At 37.0% G+C, this 18,334-nt stretch overlaps 1 protein-coding gene across 20 annotated transcripts in view; it reads left to right on the forward strand.

Annotated features, from left to right (window-relative positions):
• The window catches only part of MEF2C (myocyte enhancer factor 2C), a 177,959-nt gene extending 160,170 nt beyond the window's left edge, over window positions 1-17,789 (forward strand). For 14 of the 20 annotated variants that reach the window (XM_013059763.2, XM_013059764.2, XM_013059768.2 and 11 more), the window contains 5 exons: window positions 4,004-4,176; window positions 5,736-5,759; window positions 6,643-6,772; window positions 7,381-7,516; window positions 12,989-17,789. In XM_013059763.2, the coding sequence (XP_012915217.1) occupies window positions 4,004-4,176; window positions 5,736-5,759; window positions 6,643-6,772; window positions 7,381-7,516; window positions 12,989-13,310 (785 nt within the window). In that variant the 3' untranslated portion in view covers window positions 13,311-17,789. The remainder of the gene's footprint in view (window positions 1-4,003; window positions 4,177-5,735; window positions 5,760-6,642; window positions 6,773-7,380; window positions 7,517-12,988) is intronic. The other 6 variants (XM_045074473.1, XM_045074479.1, XM_045074474.1 and 3 more) reach the window with 3 other exon arrangements.
• Window positions 17,790-18,334: the final 545 nt, after the last annotated feature.

Raw genomic sequence — 18,334 nt, forward strand, 5'->3', positions numbered from 1 at the left:
AAACATCCAAGTAAGAGGAAGTTTTAGAACTTTGGGCTCAGAGAGAGCTAGCTACATGCTCAATTGCGCTCTGTGAGACAAGGCAAAATGTCCTTCTCACAACATCTTAAGCCAGGAATATGTTCTTTGAATTTACAACTTCTTAAAATAGGAGTCAATAAAAAAATAAAAAAAAATTTTAAAAAGGCAGCAAGTGTTTTCAGGTTAACTGGGGAGAAAAAAATTTTTTTTCTCCTAACACCACATTTCAAGTTTTGTATATTTACACTAGTTTTAATATGAATGTTTAGAAACTTGTAACCGATCCAGGTCGATTCTGTTATCCTTCCTACAAATTATATTGTGAATGCTTAAATTGTTTTATTTTATGTGAAACAATATTTTTAATCAAATCAAACTATAAAACAAACTGACTCTAAAGTTGGTCTGTTCTTCATTTCTTATAATCTATAATCAGGAAATCCATTCACTCATGCTTTATAATTTTTGTGCTTTGAAGTGGTCAGAGGACTGTGACATCTGCATAAAGTCACATCTGAATTGATCGTGGTCCAGGCGGAGGGTAACTTTAAAACACAGCATGAAGAAATGTTGAATATGTATATTAGAAGGTTATTGAGAGCTGGCATTTCCCACCCCCTGACCCCTGACTTTGAATGAGACCATTCTCTTCGGTGAATTTATCTTAAGGTAGGACAACAGCCTCAACGCAGGCCACAGCGTTCTAAGTGAGGAGGAGGCCCGCGGTTTCAAAGCCAGTTTAAATGCAGGCTCTTCGTAGCAGTAAACCACACGCATGTATTCATCATTGATTTTCAAATGATAGGTTTCTATATCACTGGTTTAGGATCCACAGTCTTGCATTCCTGAATCTATATTATGCCAAAAGAATAACAACTTGGTGGCTGGAAACAGAAATGGTTATTATACGGCTCCAAAATGCTAGCTGGCACAATATGCTAAAAACAGAAATTCACCGGTAAAAGGCAGAATTTATTTGTTCTTAAAAATAACTTTATGCTCTAAAAATATGAATTTAAGAAGTGTCATCGTGGTTCAAAATATTTTATGTTCAATATGGAAACACCTTAAAATATGTGACTAATCTTCTAAAATGGCATAATTTCCAAATAACAGGAAATATTCCAAGAGAAAAAGAGAATGCTTTCAAATCCTTTTTTTTTTTTTTAGTTTTGAGACATTTATTGGATGAAAAACTATAATGTATGTTTACTGTTTTTTTTTTTTTCCTGCTGCCCTAGATCATTGTTTAAAGATGTGGGCAGAAAGATGTAGGTTTTGTTGGAATTTCTCAGAGAGTTTACTGTAGAAATTTTTTTTTTTTAATTTTCAAAAAAAAACCCTTTTCTCAGAGCATCCGTGAAGCATTTCCATTTTCACACACTGGCCCAGTGCTTGTCATATCACAGGACAACACATTTCACAAAGCGGTTTTACTTCCTTTTAGCAAAATAACTCCTCCATGCAAACCAGTATTGGCATCTACCAAGCAAGAGTTTTAGTTTCCTCTGATCTATTCAAGCTTCACTGCACTGCTTAACTGACTCTTTCCCCCCTTCTTTTGAAATTACCCACCTAATTTTCCATTTAATTGTTTATTTAAACCAGATCTCACGCAGGCTTAAGAGATAAGTGACATATGTATTGAGTGTATCAGACTGAACTTCAGCTGACAGGAAAGTATAGGGCAAATTTTGTCTTGGTTTTCTCAGCCTCTTGTTATCCAGTAGAATCTATTAATTAAAACAAGAGCCTTAACATATTCACAAGAATGATTCAGTTAAGACGCATTAAATATAAATTTATTTTTTCAAGCATTTTTCTAAGTAAGCAAATCCTTTGTACCTCTCCTAGTGATACTCGGTAAATGTATTTGTTTCACATAGCAAATTTTGCCACCAAAAACTGTCCAAATTAACTGGAAAAGAAAATTTTGGCTTTTGACATATTTAGCCAGCTGTAGAGAATTTAGTGACTTTCAGTGAAGTTTTATTATAGAAGAGTAATTTATATTCAAATTCAGCCAACATTTCCTAAGAAACTACTGTGTCCTTGACACATGTTTTGGTGGGGGTGAGGGGGTTCGTTTATTTTTATTTTTCTCCCAGTAACTTGGAGAATTTTACGGATGACCCAATTGACAGATTTAATCTTGTAGTTATTTGTTATATATTCAGCCTGTTTATTCATGCATAAAATGAGACAGGTAAATGAATGGGATATGAAGAACAAATGTGCTCTACACAGTTTGCCTCAAATGTATTTTAATTCAAAAGAGGTTTCCATAAATATTTCCTGAAATATACCTGTGCTTTGCCTTCCCACTCCCTCCTCATCTTTAGCTCAGGCCATCACCATATTTCCAGACTGCTGCATACTCCCAGACCTTCCAAATTACAGGATATCCCAATGCCAGTATATCTCTCTGTCCCCTTAGAGGCCTGTGTACGGCCTCTGCTCTGTGACCCTCTTGGGTTTGCATTTCTACCATTTCAATCCAAGATGTATCCGCCTGGAAGTCAAGTTCTCCATGTCCTTCTAAGGTCTTCGACTCCCCTCTCTTTTCATGAGTTCCCTACTAGCCAGTTTGCTCACAGTGTCCCTGATTGTGCTCTGTAAATTCCCACCTCAGCCCTTTCCCCGAGCCCAGTCACAAGCTCAGCATGTCTTACTATCTCTTCTCTTTTTTCAAGGCCCACATCAACTCCTGACTCTTAGGTGAATCTTCACTGGATAATCTCTTCCCTCCTAAGAGCTCACTAACACTTAGTCTGGATGGCACCTCTCTGTAGGCACCTGCCCCGAGGCCGCATTGTCCTGGTTTGGACATTTCACATGTGTGTATTGAATTACCACAAAGGAATTGCAGGGCGTTTGAGGACTGGGGCCAAGTCCTTGCCTCCCCACAGGGTAGCACACAGTATCATTCGTCCTGGGGTAATAGACACTTGTGTTTTAGGATAATGATAATGATGACTGACCATAACAGTGAGGTTTGACTGTCTCCTTTAGAGAACTTCAGAAAACAACTGTCTAGTTTTCCAGCAAGGATTGTCAAATTGGAGAGCGGGTCTCTATTCCTCTGCAGTGAGAGGCAGCAGAAAATAACCAACAGATGATGTTCTGCCTCAGCTATGGTTGTACCAACTCCCTCCATAGCTCTTCCTGTCATGGAGCAATGTATTTTGCATTATGAGAAATGGCATCCTTCAGACAGCCGGTTCTGTTAGTGGCGGGTTAAACATCAGCTACCTATCTACAGGAACCCTTTCAATGTCCATATTAGATGACTCTTCTTGTGCCGTGGTGAATCGGCACCACAGTGGAGGCAACATGCCTTCATTTCAGCTCTTAAGAAGGAGTCCTGCTTTTGAAGGAGAACAAGACTTCAGGGTCATAAGCTGAACTTGGGAGGAGGGCAAACCAGACGGAGGAAAACCATAAGGAGAAACCACTCCAAGGAAAGGGGAACTCAGCAGCAAACTGTGGAAGAGGCTACCCCTCCTGCAGGTCCTAGAAATTATAGTCTTACTGGTATGCCCTTTCTTCACTTGAGGACACACAGACACACAAAATAAAAACCAAACCATTGAACTGAAAGAGTGAGTCACACCAGTCAGACCTTTGCCAAGCTAGTCAGCTGAAGTGCAGAACCGATTCTGTGCTTTTCTTAGGCCCTGAACAACGGTCTGACTTTCTTCCTGAAATTTTTTTTTCATAGAATAAAAGTATATGTCGATTTCTGAGCGAGTTGGTATATATTAGCTCTTCTCATTAAAACATGTTTCGTCTTCCTTCAGAGAATATTTAAAAACTAACTGACTGGGTTAGTCTTCACATGGAGGCTGTTAGTCATCCTACAGACTTTGTTGTATGTCTTACCCTGTTAAGCTTTGATTTTTAATCTCTCATAGTGTCTTCTATAGAAACGTACTTGAATCTAGATTTCTTCCTGAATACTTTCATTGTTTTGTGTTAACAGGGAACGGATATGGCAATCCCCGAAACTCACCAGGTCTGCTGGTCTCACCTGGTAACTTGAACAAGAATATGCAAGCAAAATCTCCTCCTCCCATGAACCTAGGGATGAATAACCGTAAACCAGATCTCCGAGTTCTTATTCCACCAGGCAGCAAGAATACGATGCCATCAGTGGTAATGCGAGACTACGTTTTAAATAAATGTTGATCATGTTTTGTATATGTTTTGCTGTTTTTGTATCTTTCTAACATTTTTGAATTACTTAGGGGCTCCCAGAAAATTAACTTACTGATGCTATTGCTAGAGCCCTGTTTGTATTTAGCCATTATTTCTGGTAACTGGTTCACATTTCCCTTTTCCATGTTAAAAAAAAAAAAAATCAAAACCAAAAACCAAAAAACCAACATCCAATAAACTCCCCTATAAAACTCATGTTCTGGGACCAAAAAAAAGCATTTCCTTTTTTTAAGACCTGCAATTTATAATTAGAAAAAAATCATGACTTACTACTCTGCTTATGGTGCATACAGTTTGACCAATGGTAGAATCAAACTCACAAAATAGGGAATTTCATAACAGATTTTTATAATACTGAACTGGTTATGTCCTCAAGGTGCTGACAACCAAAAATCTTTTCCATAATTTCTAAATGAATGTTCTCATGTTAGTAGCTGGCCATTCTTTTCTTAGGTATATTGCAACGATTACTATAGCACATGCCTGTGCAATGCCTCAGTTCATCTTTCCATATATGCCCTTCATGCAAATAACTACCTCCGAAAAGCAAATCGTTTTAAAATCCTAGGCATTCTGAGAACAAAGGTTGTATTTTACATAAAAAAAAAAAAAAAGTTGGCCCTGTAAGAAAAAATAAATAAAAAAATAATTAAGAAGTATAAATAATATCCCTGGACTCTCTCATTTTCCTTTCTCCTGGGTCTGCAGGGCTAAGACGAAGATAATAACTGTGGGACCAAATTCAATAACAAAGAGACTTACATCAGTGTTCTCCAAATTAGCTTTGCTTAAGAGCGAGAACATTTAAAACCAAGATTCAGTAGACAAATTTAGATCATTCTGCAAACACATTTCTTTTTTTTCATTCTGTGCTCTGTGGCAAGCTTCAGGGTAAAACAGTCCTGCAAGCTGATTAGTTTATTATGGCACAGTGCAGATTAATTTTGAATATCAACCAAAAAAAAATCACATAATATGCAACATTCCCTTCGGAAAGACTGGTTCTAATAAATAAAACCTCCCACAGGGCCATAGCCAAGCGGTGTGGGCCATGCATGGCAGCCTGTCTCTATCCGCAGATTTATTCTAAGTTCTTAAAACTGATGTTCTCCCGGGGATAGGGATCCTGTGAGTGGTCCTACAACCAGCCTCTCACCAGCAGCCAGGTGCAGCACCCCCCCACCTCCTCCAGCAAGTGGGGTTTCAAAATATAATCTTTTTTCTTTTTTTTTTTCAAAACGTGGTGCTGAAATAATGAAGGTTGAGACACTGACCTGTGCAGAAAACTGGATAGATTGTCTTCACATTGGAGACAAACAGCTCATTAAGGGAAACAAAGAATGTCTTTGTAAGGAGTTATCTGTAGAGTCTAGGTTTTAAAATTGTTTAAACTGTTGTGTCTATCAGAAGATGCTTTGCCTTTTGTTGAAAAGATTTTGCCCAATTATAAATATTTACAGACACTAATTAATAAAACTCCTTCCCCATGCTCTCAGTCTGAGGATGTCGACCTGCTTTTGGTAAGTAGTAAAAGTACTTCCCTTAAATGGCACCTGCAAGGAGAAACCCAAGGTGACTTTTAGGTGGAGTGGCTCTAGTAAAATGGGAATATTTCAGAAGTTACCATAGTGTGTCCAAATGAATCATATTTAAATGCCATTAATTTCAGGTATCACACACCTGAAAAGAATGTCAGGTTATTTATTTTTCTGTCTCAACCTTTGCAAGAGAAGACCATGTTTTCAGTTTATTTTAGGACTTGATGTATTGTAAAATTCTAACAAAAATAATTTCCTTATTTAAACCATGAAGATACTTATTTTTCTAAGAATTCAAACTGTCATGATTTTTAAATGTATGTGAATCTTTAATCTGCTTGCTGTAAGGAGTTAAATATACATGTTAGGGGCTTTGCCATTTAGTTCTGAGGGAAGTTTAGAAGAATCTGAAAAAAGTGGTCAGAGCACCACCTGCTGGTCAGAATGTAGCATGAAATTCCGCCCATCTGCTCTGCTGTGTATAGAACTGAGCATAAAAACCACCATGGTTGATTTTAATTTTTTTTTAATTTGCATTTGAATAAAAACTGAAACAATGGAGTACAGTATACATATTTCATCAGTTTTCAACATAGTCTGTTTTTACCCATAATAAAGCTTATGGTACTTGTTACTAGTTCAGTTGCCTAGGAGATACTGATGTAATGGGTTACTATGGCAACAACTGGTCTCTTGAAGGATTGTAAATGATAGGGTTGGCAGAGTTCATAGAGACACATGTTAAATGATTAATTTCATGAGACTTGTACCAAGTTATTTCTTTATACACAAAATTAATACTGAAATCTAATATTTTTAACTTTAAAAAATTCTATCAATAATGTCTCTTTATTTACTTTAAAAGAATCAAAGGATAAATAACTCCCAGTCTGCTCAGTCATTGGCTACCCCAGTGGTTTCCGTAGCAACTCCTACTTTACCAGGACAAGGGATGGGAGGATATCCATCAGCCATTTCAACAACATATGGTACCGGTGAGTAGCTTTACCATGTTCAAATAGTGCATTAAATACTTTTTGTTAAAAAGCAAGATTAAAAGAATAAAAAGATATCACTCTTTAGTCTATTAGGAAACTTCATTTAGTACCTGTGGCATCCACAGACTATACCATTACCTATATGTTACTAAGACAAAGTGAATATCCACATTTTTTCTTTCTTAAGTGACTGAAAGTTTTATTGACCTGACCTGAATTCAATATAAAAGACCAATTTCAAGGAAAATGAGCCATTATTTCTTGGATATAATAGAAAGCTCACTTTCTCAGGATTGTTTTAAAAACATTTCTAGATCATCAAAGATGTATATACTGTAATGCCAGATTGTAGTTCTAGTAAACTAAAATTGCAAGCTGTGCTACTTTAAAGCTTTTGTGGAATACTTGTTTTTTGGTAAATGAGACATCTCTTTTAAATAGAAATTGCTCCCGATGCTTTATCTCCTTCTACCCTGAGAGTAAGAGAGTTTATAATAATCATTACATGATACTAATAAGAGTATTTTTGAATTGGAAATGTGTATTTACCATTTGATAATTTTCAAATTAAGTGTTTTCCCTCATTGTTTTATTTATTGGTCTAGAGTACTCTCTGAGTAGTGCAGACCTGTCATCTCTGTCTGGGTTTAACACCGCCAGCGCTCTCCATCTTGGGTCAGTAACTGGCTGGCAACAGCAACACCTACATAACATGCCGCCATCCGCCCTCAGTCAGCTGGGGTAAGCAATGTTATTTCTATTATAAAACACTTTGAGAATGTGTTCTTGGATGACAACAGCAGTCTCTAGATACTGTGCTCTAGTGTCCCATTGAAGGATGTAAAATTCTACTTTATCAGAATGGGAAAGTAATTATCAGATCAGTATCTTTTAAGTCAGTTAGATATGCCTTTCCTTGTTTTTTGAGAGAAGGGGAGCTCTGTGATAATGAGATACATTACTTCCCTATTGTTTTAGGCTATATTGGTTTCCACTTTGATCAATGAAAAACTTTCATTTAGTTGACTTTTCATATAGCTCACGTGGGACATAAGAAGATACTTATAAGTTCTTTAAATTTTAGATATATTTGTGAACCCTTATCACTCAGCATACAACATCTAATTTATGCTAACCTTAACCTAGTACTACAGGATCTCCTATACCATCGATTTCATATATGTATAGTGTACTCACCATATGGCTATATATTTATAGATATTGCACAAATTAAATATATGTGTATATGTGCATACACTAATTACCTAAATTTGGGTATAAAAATAATTTCTGTGGTTTTTCTGAAATCAGAATATGTGTATTTCTGCCCCCTTGTGGTAATTTTGAGAAATGTCTTTATCATAGAAATGACTCCTGTCATTTATGTATGGAAATGTTCAAACCTTTAAAAAGCCCTGAATTCATAATTCACACTCCTTGTAAAACAGATAGTTTTTCTAAGCTTAAAACGTGAATCAAAGATCTGACTTTAAGTTTAACTAATAACTCCATCACTGCAGTTAATCTTCAGAAGAAAATACTAGGAAGATATAAAATATTGAAAGAAAAGAGCTTATATTTTAGAAACACTCTATATGCCTACCTCGTTTTTACTTTTCTGCCGAGCCATGTGGTTAGAATAGTTAGCTAGCTCTGTGCTAAAGAAATAATGAGAATAAAACACTGATTAGAATAAAAATCTCTGACATCACAACTTCATCTATCCTCCCTGCCCTCCTAGCTTTCTTGTGGAATTGATTTCACATAGATGAGTGCTCTAGTAATAGAGTTTCCCCCATTCACTATTTGCTTATGTGCATCCTGCTCACTGATCATTACTGTTGAAAATCTAACCTTCCATGTAAACAATAAAATACATTTACATGGTATTATTGCTGTGCTTTCTTAAAAGATTGTTAACTATTTAGATATATTAAATACTGATCAGCAACAGAGTTTCTCCTTTTAGGACATTTAAATTTTCTCAGAATTGTTAACTATGCAAGTAGACATTTACTGCAATAACTTTTTGAGATAATTATGACTGAGTACACGATACCATCCAGGCAATCTTGAAGTACATACATGCGGTGTCGCACTGCTAGGGCTAAGCAGTGAATCCACTGTACGTGCTTCTTGGCAAGGATCAAGGCAGCTGTTCACATGTCATGTTTCACAAAATTCATCCATTAGAGGACTGGATTTCCTTAGAAATTATCGATGTCAAAAGCCATATTATTTTATCTGAATGTGGCTTTCTTTTGTTTTTTGTAACACCCGACAATTTGCATTTTACATATTAATGTATGTATTTTAACTATACTGTAATCTTAAAATTCACTTCTATTACATGGGAAGAATCTAATTTTCTGCTTCCCTTAATAAAAGCTTCAGTAAATGAGAAGGGAGAGAACTGGCCTACAGAGGAACCAAATTACAACAGCCAGGGATGAAGCATTTTGTTTAGTTCCGGTTTCTTTCAATAACGGTTTTCATGGTGCAGTATTTGACTCTGAACTTAGTCTATGAGTTTTTATTGCACTTTTAATCACTTCCCTTATCCCTCAAATAGATAGGATACCCCTTCCACACCTTCTGGTTTTGGCTAGCCTCCTTCCTTCCTTCCTTTCTTCCTTCCTCTCTCTCTCTCTCTCTCACACACAAACACACACACTCACACACACACAGGGTAGCTTTTGCAAAAAAAAAAAGGTTCCTTCAGAGGGACTAGCCCTTGTTCACACAATTAAATGTTAAACTATTTTTGAAAATCCCAAGTTGTAAAATTTATGTAAAATAAATTATATGAGGTTTCTTAATTCCCTACAGTGTGAATTAATTCAAAAAAATCAGTATTTTTTTTAGGCTACAGTTTCCTCATGTTCTTATGTGAGGGGTTCACGTTCCTCTGTAGAGATATAGTGTTCAGAGTAGAGTAAAATATATTTCAGCTCTTCCAAAGCATATATTCCCAGCAGCCCAAGATGGTCACCATAGTTCTTTCCCAAAATTAAGAGGATAAAAGAGCCCTTCATGTTTTGTTGATGGAAATACCTTCAATTCTTAAAAGCAGTACTTTTAACTCTCTATAGTATTTGATTTTATCTAACCAAGTCAGATAAATGGCATTCACTGATTTGTTGCAGGAAGCAGAAATGATAGGCAGAAGGAACTTGCCATCAGGGGTTAGTGACAGTCCTTTGAATACGAATATTTGAGCAAATGACCCTCAAAATTTTAAGCGTTTTTCTCATAGCGCCTTAAAAAAGGGCAGCCTGTTTTCTGGAAGCATTTCTATACACCATCTTTGTTGATGTGGGTGTTTAAAGACAACTTTTAAAAGGTTAAGTTAAATATAGTTTGATAGTCTAATTTCCAGGCGGAGGCAGTAAGAAATTTGAATAAAACTATCCAGTCATGTTTCATTTCTGAGCAATTATGGGGAAGGGTAGGTGTTTTCCCAGTTGGAAGGCATCTGTAGTACATGAAAACTTGCAGCAGGAGTGGAGATGGGCAACTTGCATATCTGGCTTCTGTCTCCCCACCTACCTCTTTCTCACCCACACACATGGAGTATTTCACAATTCTCTGGGTCTATAAAAATTTTGCTCTCAAGAACAAGCAGACCAACATGCTTGTATCTGAATCTAGCATGTATACAGCTAAGGGATTTTTAATGCTTTTTTTCTTTCCAAGATAATAATTTGATAACAGAGACTAGCCAATTACACTTCATTCTGTTCGGAATCCTCCACCACAGTAGAATGAAGCTGAGTCTCAGTCATCACGTACATCTCAGGACTGCGTTTAGCGTCCCCAGAACTACTCAAAATGCTTCATATGTGCTTTCAGTGTCACAGGAAATGCCACTAGAAAGGAAACCGAGGGGCTCGCTTATTTGTTTACAGGAAGGGATAAGCAAGCAGTGAGTGTTGTTATCTCCCATGGGGAAGAGAAGCCGCAAAACCAGTACAAGCCAGTTCACAATGGAGATACCATAAATACGTAGATAATGCAGTTTCTAAAAGCTGCATTAAGGGAAACAGCATTTTGATTACACTATTTTTTGCATCAATTAATCCATCCAGATCAACTGCTTCTACTTGTCCATCTCACCAAAGTTTTTTACTAATTGTCCATGTCTCCCTGCCTGTGAAAAAGCAATCTAAATGTCAAAGGGCAGTCAAAGTATTGGTTGAGACGCCACTTTGTTTACAGGCTCCTAATTGACGTTTGTTATTAAAGAGTTGTGTGATTCATAGTAGAAGCATTTAATTAAATTTTAGTGAAACAGCCTTTCTTATCGAGAGCCAGGAAAATTCTTTCTTCCAGAAATCAAAAGATGATTTCCTCTGACATCAAAATGAATCATTAAATAACTTTGAACCCAGATAAAACAGTCCACCATCATGGATCCTTTTGAAATACAGGTGTTCCCTCCCCCCACAGCCCTGGCTTAATATCTTCTTGATTTAAAGATTATTTAATTAAACTCTTAGAAAATTAATAAACCGATGCAGTGTCAAGTAAAAACTATAAGTAAATAATGACAAGTATAAACAGGCGATTGAAAAATCATACGCACTCAATGTGGTAACTCGATATAAAGGCTAGGACTGTTTTGATCCTATAACATAAAAGCTGGAGAAAGAAAGGCTTATTAGGGAAACAAATAATTCTCCTTTAGGTCATTCTAGGCATTAGCTCATCTATTAAGAGAAGGAAAGTAATTCTTTGCCAGTAGGTGGTGCTTTTGTATAAAACATCACTCAAAGATAAACTCATTTTGACTAATTTTATATCTCTATACATCTTGAGCCTGAATTGCATCTCCCAAAAAGCCAACCCCAAGTTATTCCACTTCTTCCTCTGAAATATATCCCCATTTTCTCACTGCTCGTAACGACTTTTTAATGCCACCTAATTCTCTCCATTTGAAAGTAACATAATCACGTCCCTGGGTAGGTAGGCTCACTTTCCTTTGTCTAGAATGGGTGTTATCTGTATGGATTATTCTTCACCGTGACTACTAAGGGAGATATCTGTGCTCTCTTGACAACGTGGGCAAGTAATGCTGACTGTAGCCACGGATGTCAGTGCGATCAGAATGCAGGAGCAGGACAAGCATCTTAAAATTGATGTCGGCAGTGTTCTCCCCGTTTATCCTGATCAAAGTCATTGCGATTGCCAGCTGACACCCAAGGGCTTAATGCTTTTCCCTCCAGAGTGCCAAGTGTCCGAATTCTTCCTCATTTGGGAAGAAGGGAAAGTCATACTCTCCTGGAATAAATGAGGATTAAGGTTTATAAACACATTAAAAGCACACTAGATCCTTCTTTACGAAAGCTTTTCCTTAGACAAATCCACATTTCTCAGCTCATACCAATTATAACTACAGGCTGAGCGATATCCTACTACACACGGCGGCAGGGAGAGGATGGCAGTGATGAAGTTGAGGTTCTTGTGGAAAATAGACGCCCCTTGCGTCCCACGTAACAGAAAGGATGAAGAAGGGCCAGCCCTTGAGCAATGTTAGTGGGGTAGGAAGTCTAAGTGTTTTTAAACCAACATTCAATTTTCGGCCAATAATCTTCAGCCTCCTTCCCCATCTTTCCCCCCCTCCAGTCTTTCGCCAGATACAGTTAAGTGTAGCATTTTAGGGGATTTATTCACTCGAAATTTGAACTCTCATCTCTCGCTCTGAAGACTGTACATCTTCATGTGTTCGCACTTATTACGTGGAGGGAACCATTTATATCCGTCACAGGCTTTTTGCAGTAATTTCCACACACAGGCGTTACTCAGTCAGAGACGTCTCATTCAAAAGCTACATATTGTATCTTAAATCTTAGGTTAGATTTCGGAACTAGTCTAGGGAGAAATTCCACGGACACAGAAAATGCTTTTTTCCACCGTGTCATGTTAAGCCTCTCTGAGCCAGTAACCTGCATGTGTAGGGAGCCTGTCAGAAACTAGAGGTATGATTCACAAGGCCTGGCCCCGTTAAATACTGTAATTACTCCCAGGCATTCTCAGTGGCTCTGAGCAGGCACTGCCCCTCACCCCCACCCCAGTGCTTCCGAGCACGCTCTCCTCCCTCTGGGCATGCTCCGGTGTCTATGCGAGTCTTGAAGCTGATGTTTGATGTAATTGTGAGTTCCTGGGGGCTCCAGGCCTCCTCCATCTGTAACTGGGTTTCCTTTCCTCCTACAGAGCTTGCACTAGCACTCATTTATCTCAGAGTTCAAATCTCTCCCTGCCTTCTACTCAAAGCCTCAACATCAAGTCAGAACCTGTTTCTCCTCCTAGAGACCGTACCACCACCCCTTCGAGATACCCACAACACACGCGCCACGAGGCGGGGAGATCTCCTGTTGACAGCTTGAGCAGCTGTAGCAGTTCGTACGACGGGAGCGACCGAGAGGATCACCGGAATGAATTCCACTCCCCCATTGGACTCACCAGACCTTCGCCGGACGAAAGGGAAAGTCCCTCAGTCAAGCGCATGCGACTCTCTGAAGGATGGGCAACATGATCAGATTATTACTTAATAGTTTTTTTTTTTTTCTTGCAGTGTGTGTGTGTGCTATACCTTAATGGGGAAGGGGGGTCGATATGCATTATATGTGCTGTGTGTGGAAAAAAAAAAAAGTCAGGTACTCTGTTTTGTAAAAGTACTTTTAAATTGCCTCAGTGATACAGTATAAAGATAAACAGAAATGCTGAGATAAGCTTAGCACTTGAGTTGTACAACAGAACACTTGTACAAAATAGATTTTAAGGCTAACTTCTTTTCACTGTTGTGCTCCTTTGCAAAATGTATGTTACAATAGATAGTGTCATGTTGCAGGTTCAACGTTATTTACATGTAAATAGACAAAAGGAAACATTTGCCAAAAGCGGCAGATCTTTACTGAAAGAGAGAGCAGCTGTTATGCAACATATAGAAAAATGTATAGATGTTTTGGACAGACCCGGCAAAGGGTGGCCATTGGTAAATGTTAGGAACGCACCAGGTCACCTAACATCCCGAGAACGCGCTCACAAACCTGCACGCATATCATTGGCGTATGGCACTCATTAAAAAGGATCAACGACCATTAAAAGAGGACCATACCTATTTAAAAAAAAAAAAAAATGTGGAGTTTGAGGGCTAACGTATTTAATTAAATAAATAAATCTGGGTCTGCATCTCTTATTAAATAAAAATATAAAAATATGTACATTACATTTTGCTTATTTTCATATAAAAGGTAAGACAGAGTTTGCAAAGCATTTGTGGCTTTTTGTAGTTTACTTAAGCCAAAATGTGTTTTTTTCCCCCTTGATAGCTTCGCTAATATTTTAAACAGTCCTGTAAAAAACCAAAAAGGACTTTTTGTATAGAAAGCACTACCCTAAGCCATGAGGAACTCCATGCTTTGCTAACCAAGATAACTGTTTTCTCTTTGTAGAAGTTTTGTTTTTGAAATGTGTATTTCTAATTATATAAAATATTAAGAATCTTTTAAAAAATCTGTGAAATTAACATGCTTGTGTATAGCTTTCTAATATATATAATATTATGGTAATAGCAGAAGTTTTGTTATCTTAATAGCGGGAGGGGGGTATATTTGTGCAGTTGCACACTTGAGTAACTATTTTCTTTCTGTTTTCTTTTACTCTGCATACGTTTTATAAGTTCAAGGTCAGCTGTCAAAAGGATAACCTGTGGGATTAGAACATATCACATTGCAACACCCTAAATTGTTTTTAATACATTAGCAATCTACTGGGTCAACTGACATCCATTGTATATACTAATGAGTTTCTTTCATGCTATTTTTTTGTTTTTGTTTTTGCATTATTATCAAATGCAGGGCCCCTTTCCGATCTCACCATTTCACCATGCATCTTGGAATTCAGTAAGTGCGTACCCTAACTTGCCCGGATCCTACATTATCTGGTTGGTTTTTCAGCCTAGAATCTGAGACACTTTTTAGAAACATGCCCGGAATAGAGAAGCTGTGTTGGGGCACATGTCCTGCAAATATGGCCCTAGAAACCAGTGATATGGCGTTTACTCAACGCACAAGTCATAAATTCCCACAGAAGAAAAATGTGAAAGACTGGGTGCTAGACAAGAAGGAAGCAGGTAAAGGGATAGTTGCTTCGTCATCCATTTTTAATTATTTTAACTGACCCTCAACAATCTTGTCAGCAATATAGGACTGTTGAACAATCCCGGTGTGTCAGGACCCCCAAATGTCACTTCTGCATAAAGCATGTATGTCATCTATTTTTTTCTTCAATAAAGAGATTTAATAGCCATTTCAAGAAATCCCATTAAAGAACCTCTCTATGTCCCTTTTTTTTAATTTTTCAAAAAATAGCGATGACTCTTGTCTAATATTTGTCTATAAGGGATTAATTTTCAGACCCTTTAAAAAGTGAGTGCCATAAAAAAAAATTGATATATATTGTTTTAAAAGAGATTTCAATCTAGGAATGATTTTCCTTCTCTTGGAATGTGAAGATCTGTCGATTCATCTCCACTCATGTGCATTGACATACACAGCAACAAAGATACAGACAGTAAGATCGACACTGCTATAGCACGTCTAGGACATTTCTTATCCATCCTTTTCTTTCACTTGCATAGTTGCTATGTGTTTCTCACTGTAAAAGGCTGCCGCTGGGTGGCAAAAGCCAAGAGACCTTACTGACTAAGCTGTATTTTCTTAACTTGATCTGAAATCCACAATTAGACCACATCGCACCTTTGGTCATATCCATATAGGATGCTAGCCTGCCTTGTACGAATGTTTTCTATATTAAAAACAAAAGAAAAAAACATCTTTCAACCTTTCCATATATCCCACTCCTTAAGATATTCATGGAACATGAAAGAAAATCATTTATTTAGAGGAAAAACAAAGAATCATCCTTGAAAACACACACACACACACACACACACACACAATCACACACACACACTTATTCACACGTAGCGGGGGGCATCTAAGAAAATCATTTTCCTCACCGTAGACTTGATTCCATCCTTAGAACCATCCTTATAACTTGATGTGTATAAAATATGCAAACATGTCACAAATGTTCTTTGTCATTTCAAAACACTTTATCAATATCAGCAGAAATTTACCAGTGGGTGGGAAAGGGTCATTATGTGAAACTATGAAGAAATAGCCATATTAATTTTTTACCTGCAATTTGCCTCAGCAACAAAGGAAAAGTGAATTTATAATGCTGAAGATAAAGTAATCTAAAGTACCAGCAGAAGCCTTGGCTATTTATAGCAGTTCTGACAATAGTTTTATAAGAACATGAAAAGAACAGAATCACTTGAAAACGGATGCCAGTCATCTCTTGTTCCCACTACCGAATTCATATAAAGTGGTGGCAAGATAGCGAAGGGATAATCTGAGAGTTTTTTAAAGATGATTTAACGAGGAAAAGCACAATTTTGATTGTGATGAGTCACTTTCTGTAAACAATCACTGTCTCTCTTTACCCTTCTACCTTATCTGTAACTTACCATTTATTGTATTTGCAAAGCTAGTATGGTTTTGGGTTTTTATCACAGTAAATCCTTTGTATTCAGGAGTTTAGGGCAGAGCCCTGAGGGTGTATGATTTTACATAACCCATCCTAGAGTAACATTTTAGGCAACATTCTTCATTGCAAGTAAAAGAATCCTAAGTAGCATTTTACACAGCTACAAATATTGTTATAGCTAATCCTATTTTGAAAGATTTTTGGTAATATTAAGCTTAAATACTGGTAACACTGATGCAATATAGGGAAGCTGCACAACCTGTATATTGTATGCATTGGTGAGGGGAAGGCTGGTCATTTCAATCTTTTTTAAAATTGTGTTTTTTAGTAAAATGGCTTATTTTTTTCCCAAAGGTGGAATTTAGCATTTTGTAATGATGAATATGAAAATACCTATCATCCTCGGATCATTTTAAGGTTGACTAAAGTGAGAAAAGGAAAGAATTCCAATACACTTTTTAAAAGAATGTCTGCCCTCTCACACTTTTGATGTATTTGTTTTTCTTAACATACCCATCTTTTAATTTAGAGCTAGTGGTTTGTTTTTTTGTTTTGTTTTGTTTTGTTTTTTGCCCCCTTTTTGCTTTTGTTCATTTTTCCAGAGGGTAAATGCTTTGTAATTTCTTTCTTTAAAAAAAAAAAAAAAAAAAATTGCCTTTTTTTTTTTTTTTTTTTTTTTAAAGAAGCAGCCACTTGAACCCTCAGTAAAGGCTGTTAACTGAGCATGGCAGACTTCATCTGTTCCCATTTGTGCCATCTGCTGTGATGTCGTCACTTACATGGCGTTAATTTCCTGCCACTACAGATCTTTTGAAGATTGACGGAATACTGGTGTCTGTTAGAATGCTTCGGACTACAGATGTAATTAAAGGCTTTTCTTAATATGTTTTAACCAAAGATGTGGAGCAATCCAAGCCACATATCTTCTACATTCAATTTGTCCATTTTGGTTATTTTCATAATCGGGTATTGCATTTTGCCTTCCCTAGTCATACCTCAAATTGATTCATACCTCAGTTTAATTCAGAGAGGTCAGCTAAGTGACGGATTCCGTTGTGGTTTGAACGCAGTACTAGTGTTCTCTCGCAGACCTGGGTCGCTGTAGGCATAGGACTTGGATTGCTTCAGATGGTTTGCTGTATCATTTTTCTTCCTTTTCTTTTTCTGGGGACTTGTTTCCATTACATGACAGTAATTAAAATAGCTTGTAAATGAGGGCATACAAGCATTTGCAACAAATATTCAAATAGAGGCTCACAGCGGCATAAGCTGGACTTTGTCGCCACTAGATGACAAGATGTTATAACTAAGTTAAACCACATCTGTGTATCTCAAGGGACTTCATTCAGCTGTCTGTAGTGAATAAAAGTGGGGAATTTTCAAAAGTTTCTCCTGCTGGAAATAAGGTATAATTTGTATTTTGCAGACAATTCAGTAAAGTTACTGGCTTTCTTAGTGATGCAGTGTCTGTGGTGCATTTTTTTAATTAATGTTTTGCTGTTTAAATATTTTCCACTTAATAGTGTTGGTTAAAAGCAGCTTCTCCCACAAGTGCAAGTGAGCATTTTGAATTTCCAGCTCAAAATACATTTACAAAAGGGGGATATTTGTGTTTGGAGGGAAGAAAGGTATAAACTTGATTTCTTTTCTTGGGATGCTACATTTACTCAGCCAGCGTAGCAGTTCAAGGTTCTTATCAAGTGGTTCAACTTCTTTATCAAAGTAGTTCCGTGAAGACCTTGGGTAACTTGCTTGAACACAGAGAATTTTCCCAAAGTCATTCTGAAAAGCACTACCATGCAATAAGTTATTTTTTAGTGATGTGTACAAAGTATTTTCAGATTTATTTTTTCTTCATCAAAATAATTTATTTAACCAAAACCAAAACCAAAACAAACCCCAAAACCGAACCAAACACATGGGCTTTTATCCAAATACTAGAAAAAATGAGTAAATGCATATGTTTTAAGAAACTAAAAAATATATGTATTACCAAATCCAATG

This window comes from Mustela putorius, unplaced genomic scaffold (assembly GCF_011764305.1).
Source record: "Mustela putorius furo isolate JIRA1106 unplaced genomic scaffold, ASM1176430v1.1 tig00537350_pilon_pilon_pilon, whole genome shotgun sequence".
In the NCBI taxonomy this organism is placed as follows: Eukaryota; Metazoa; Chordata; class Mammalia; order Carnivora; family Mustelidae; genus Mustela; species Mustela putorius.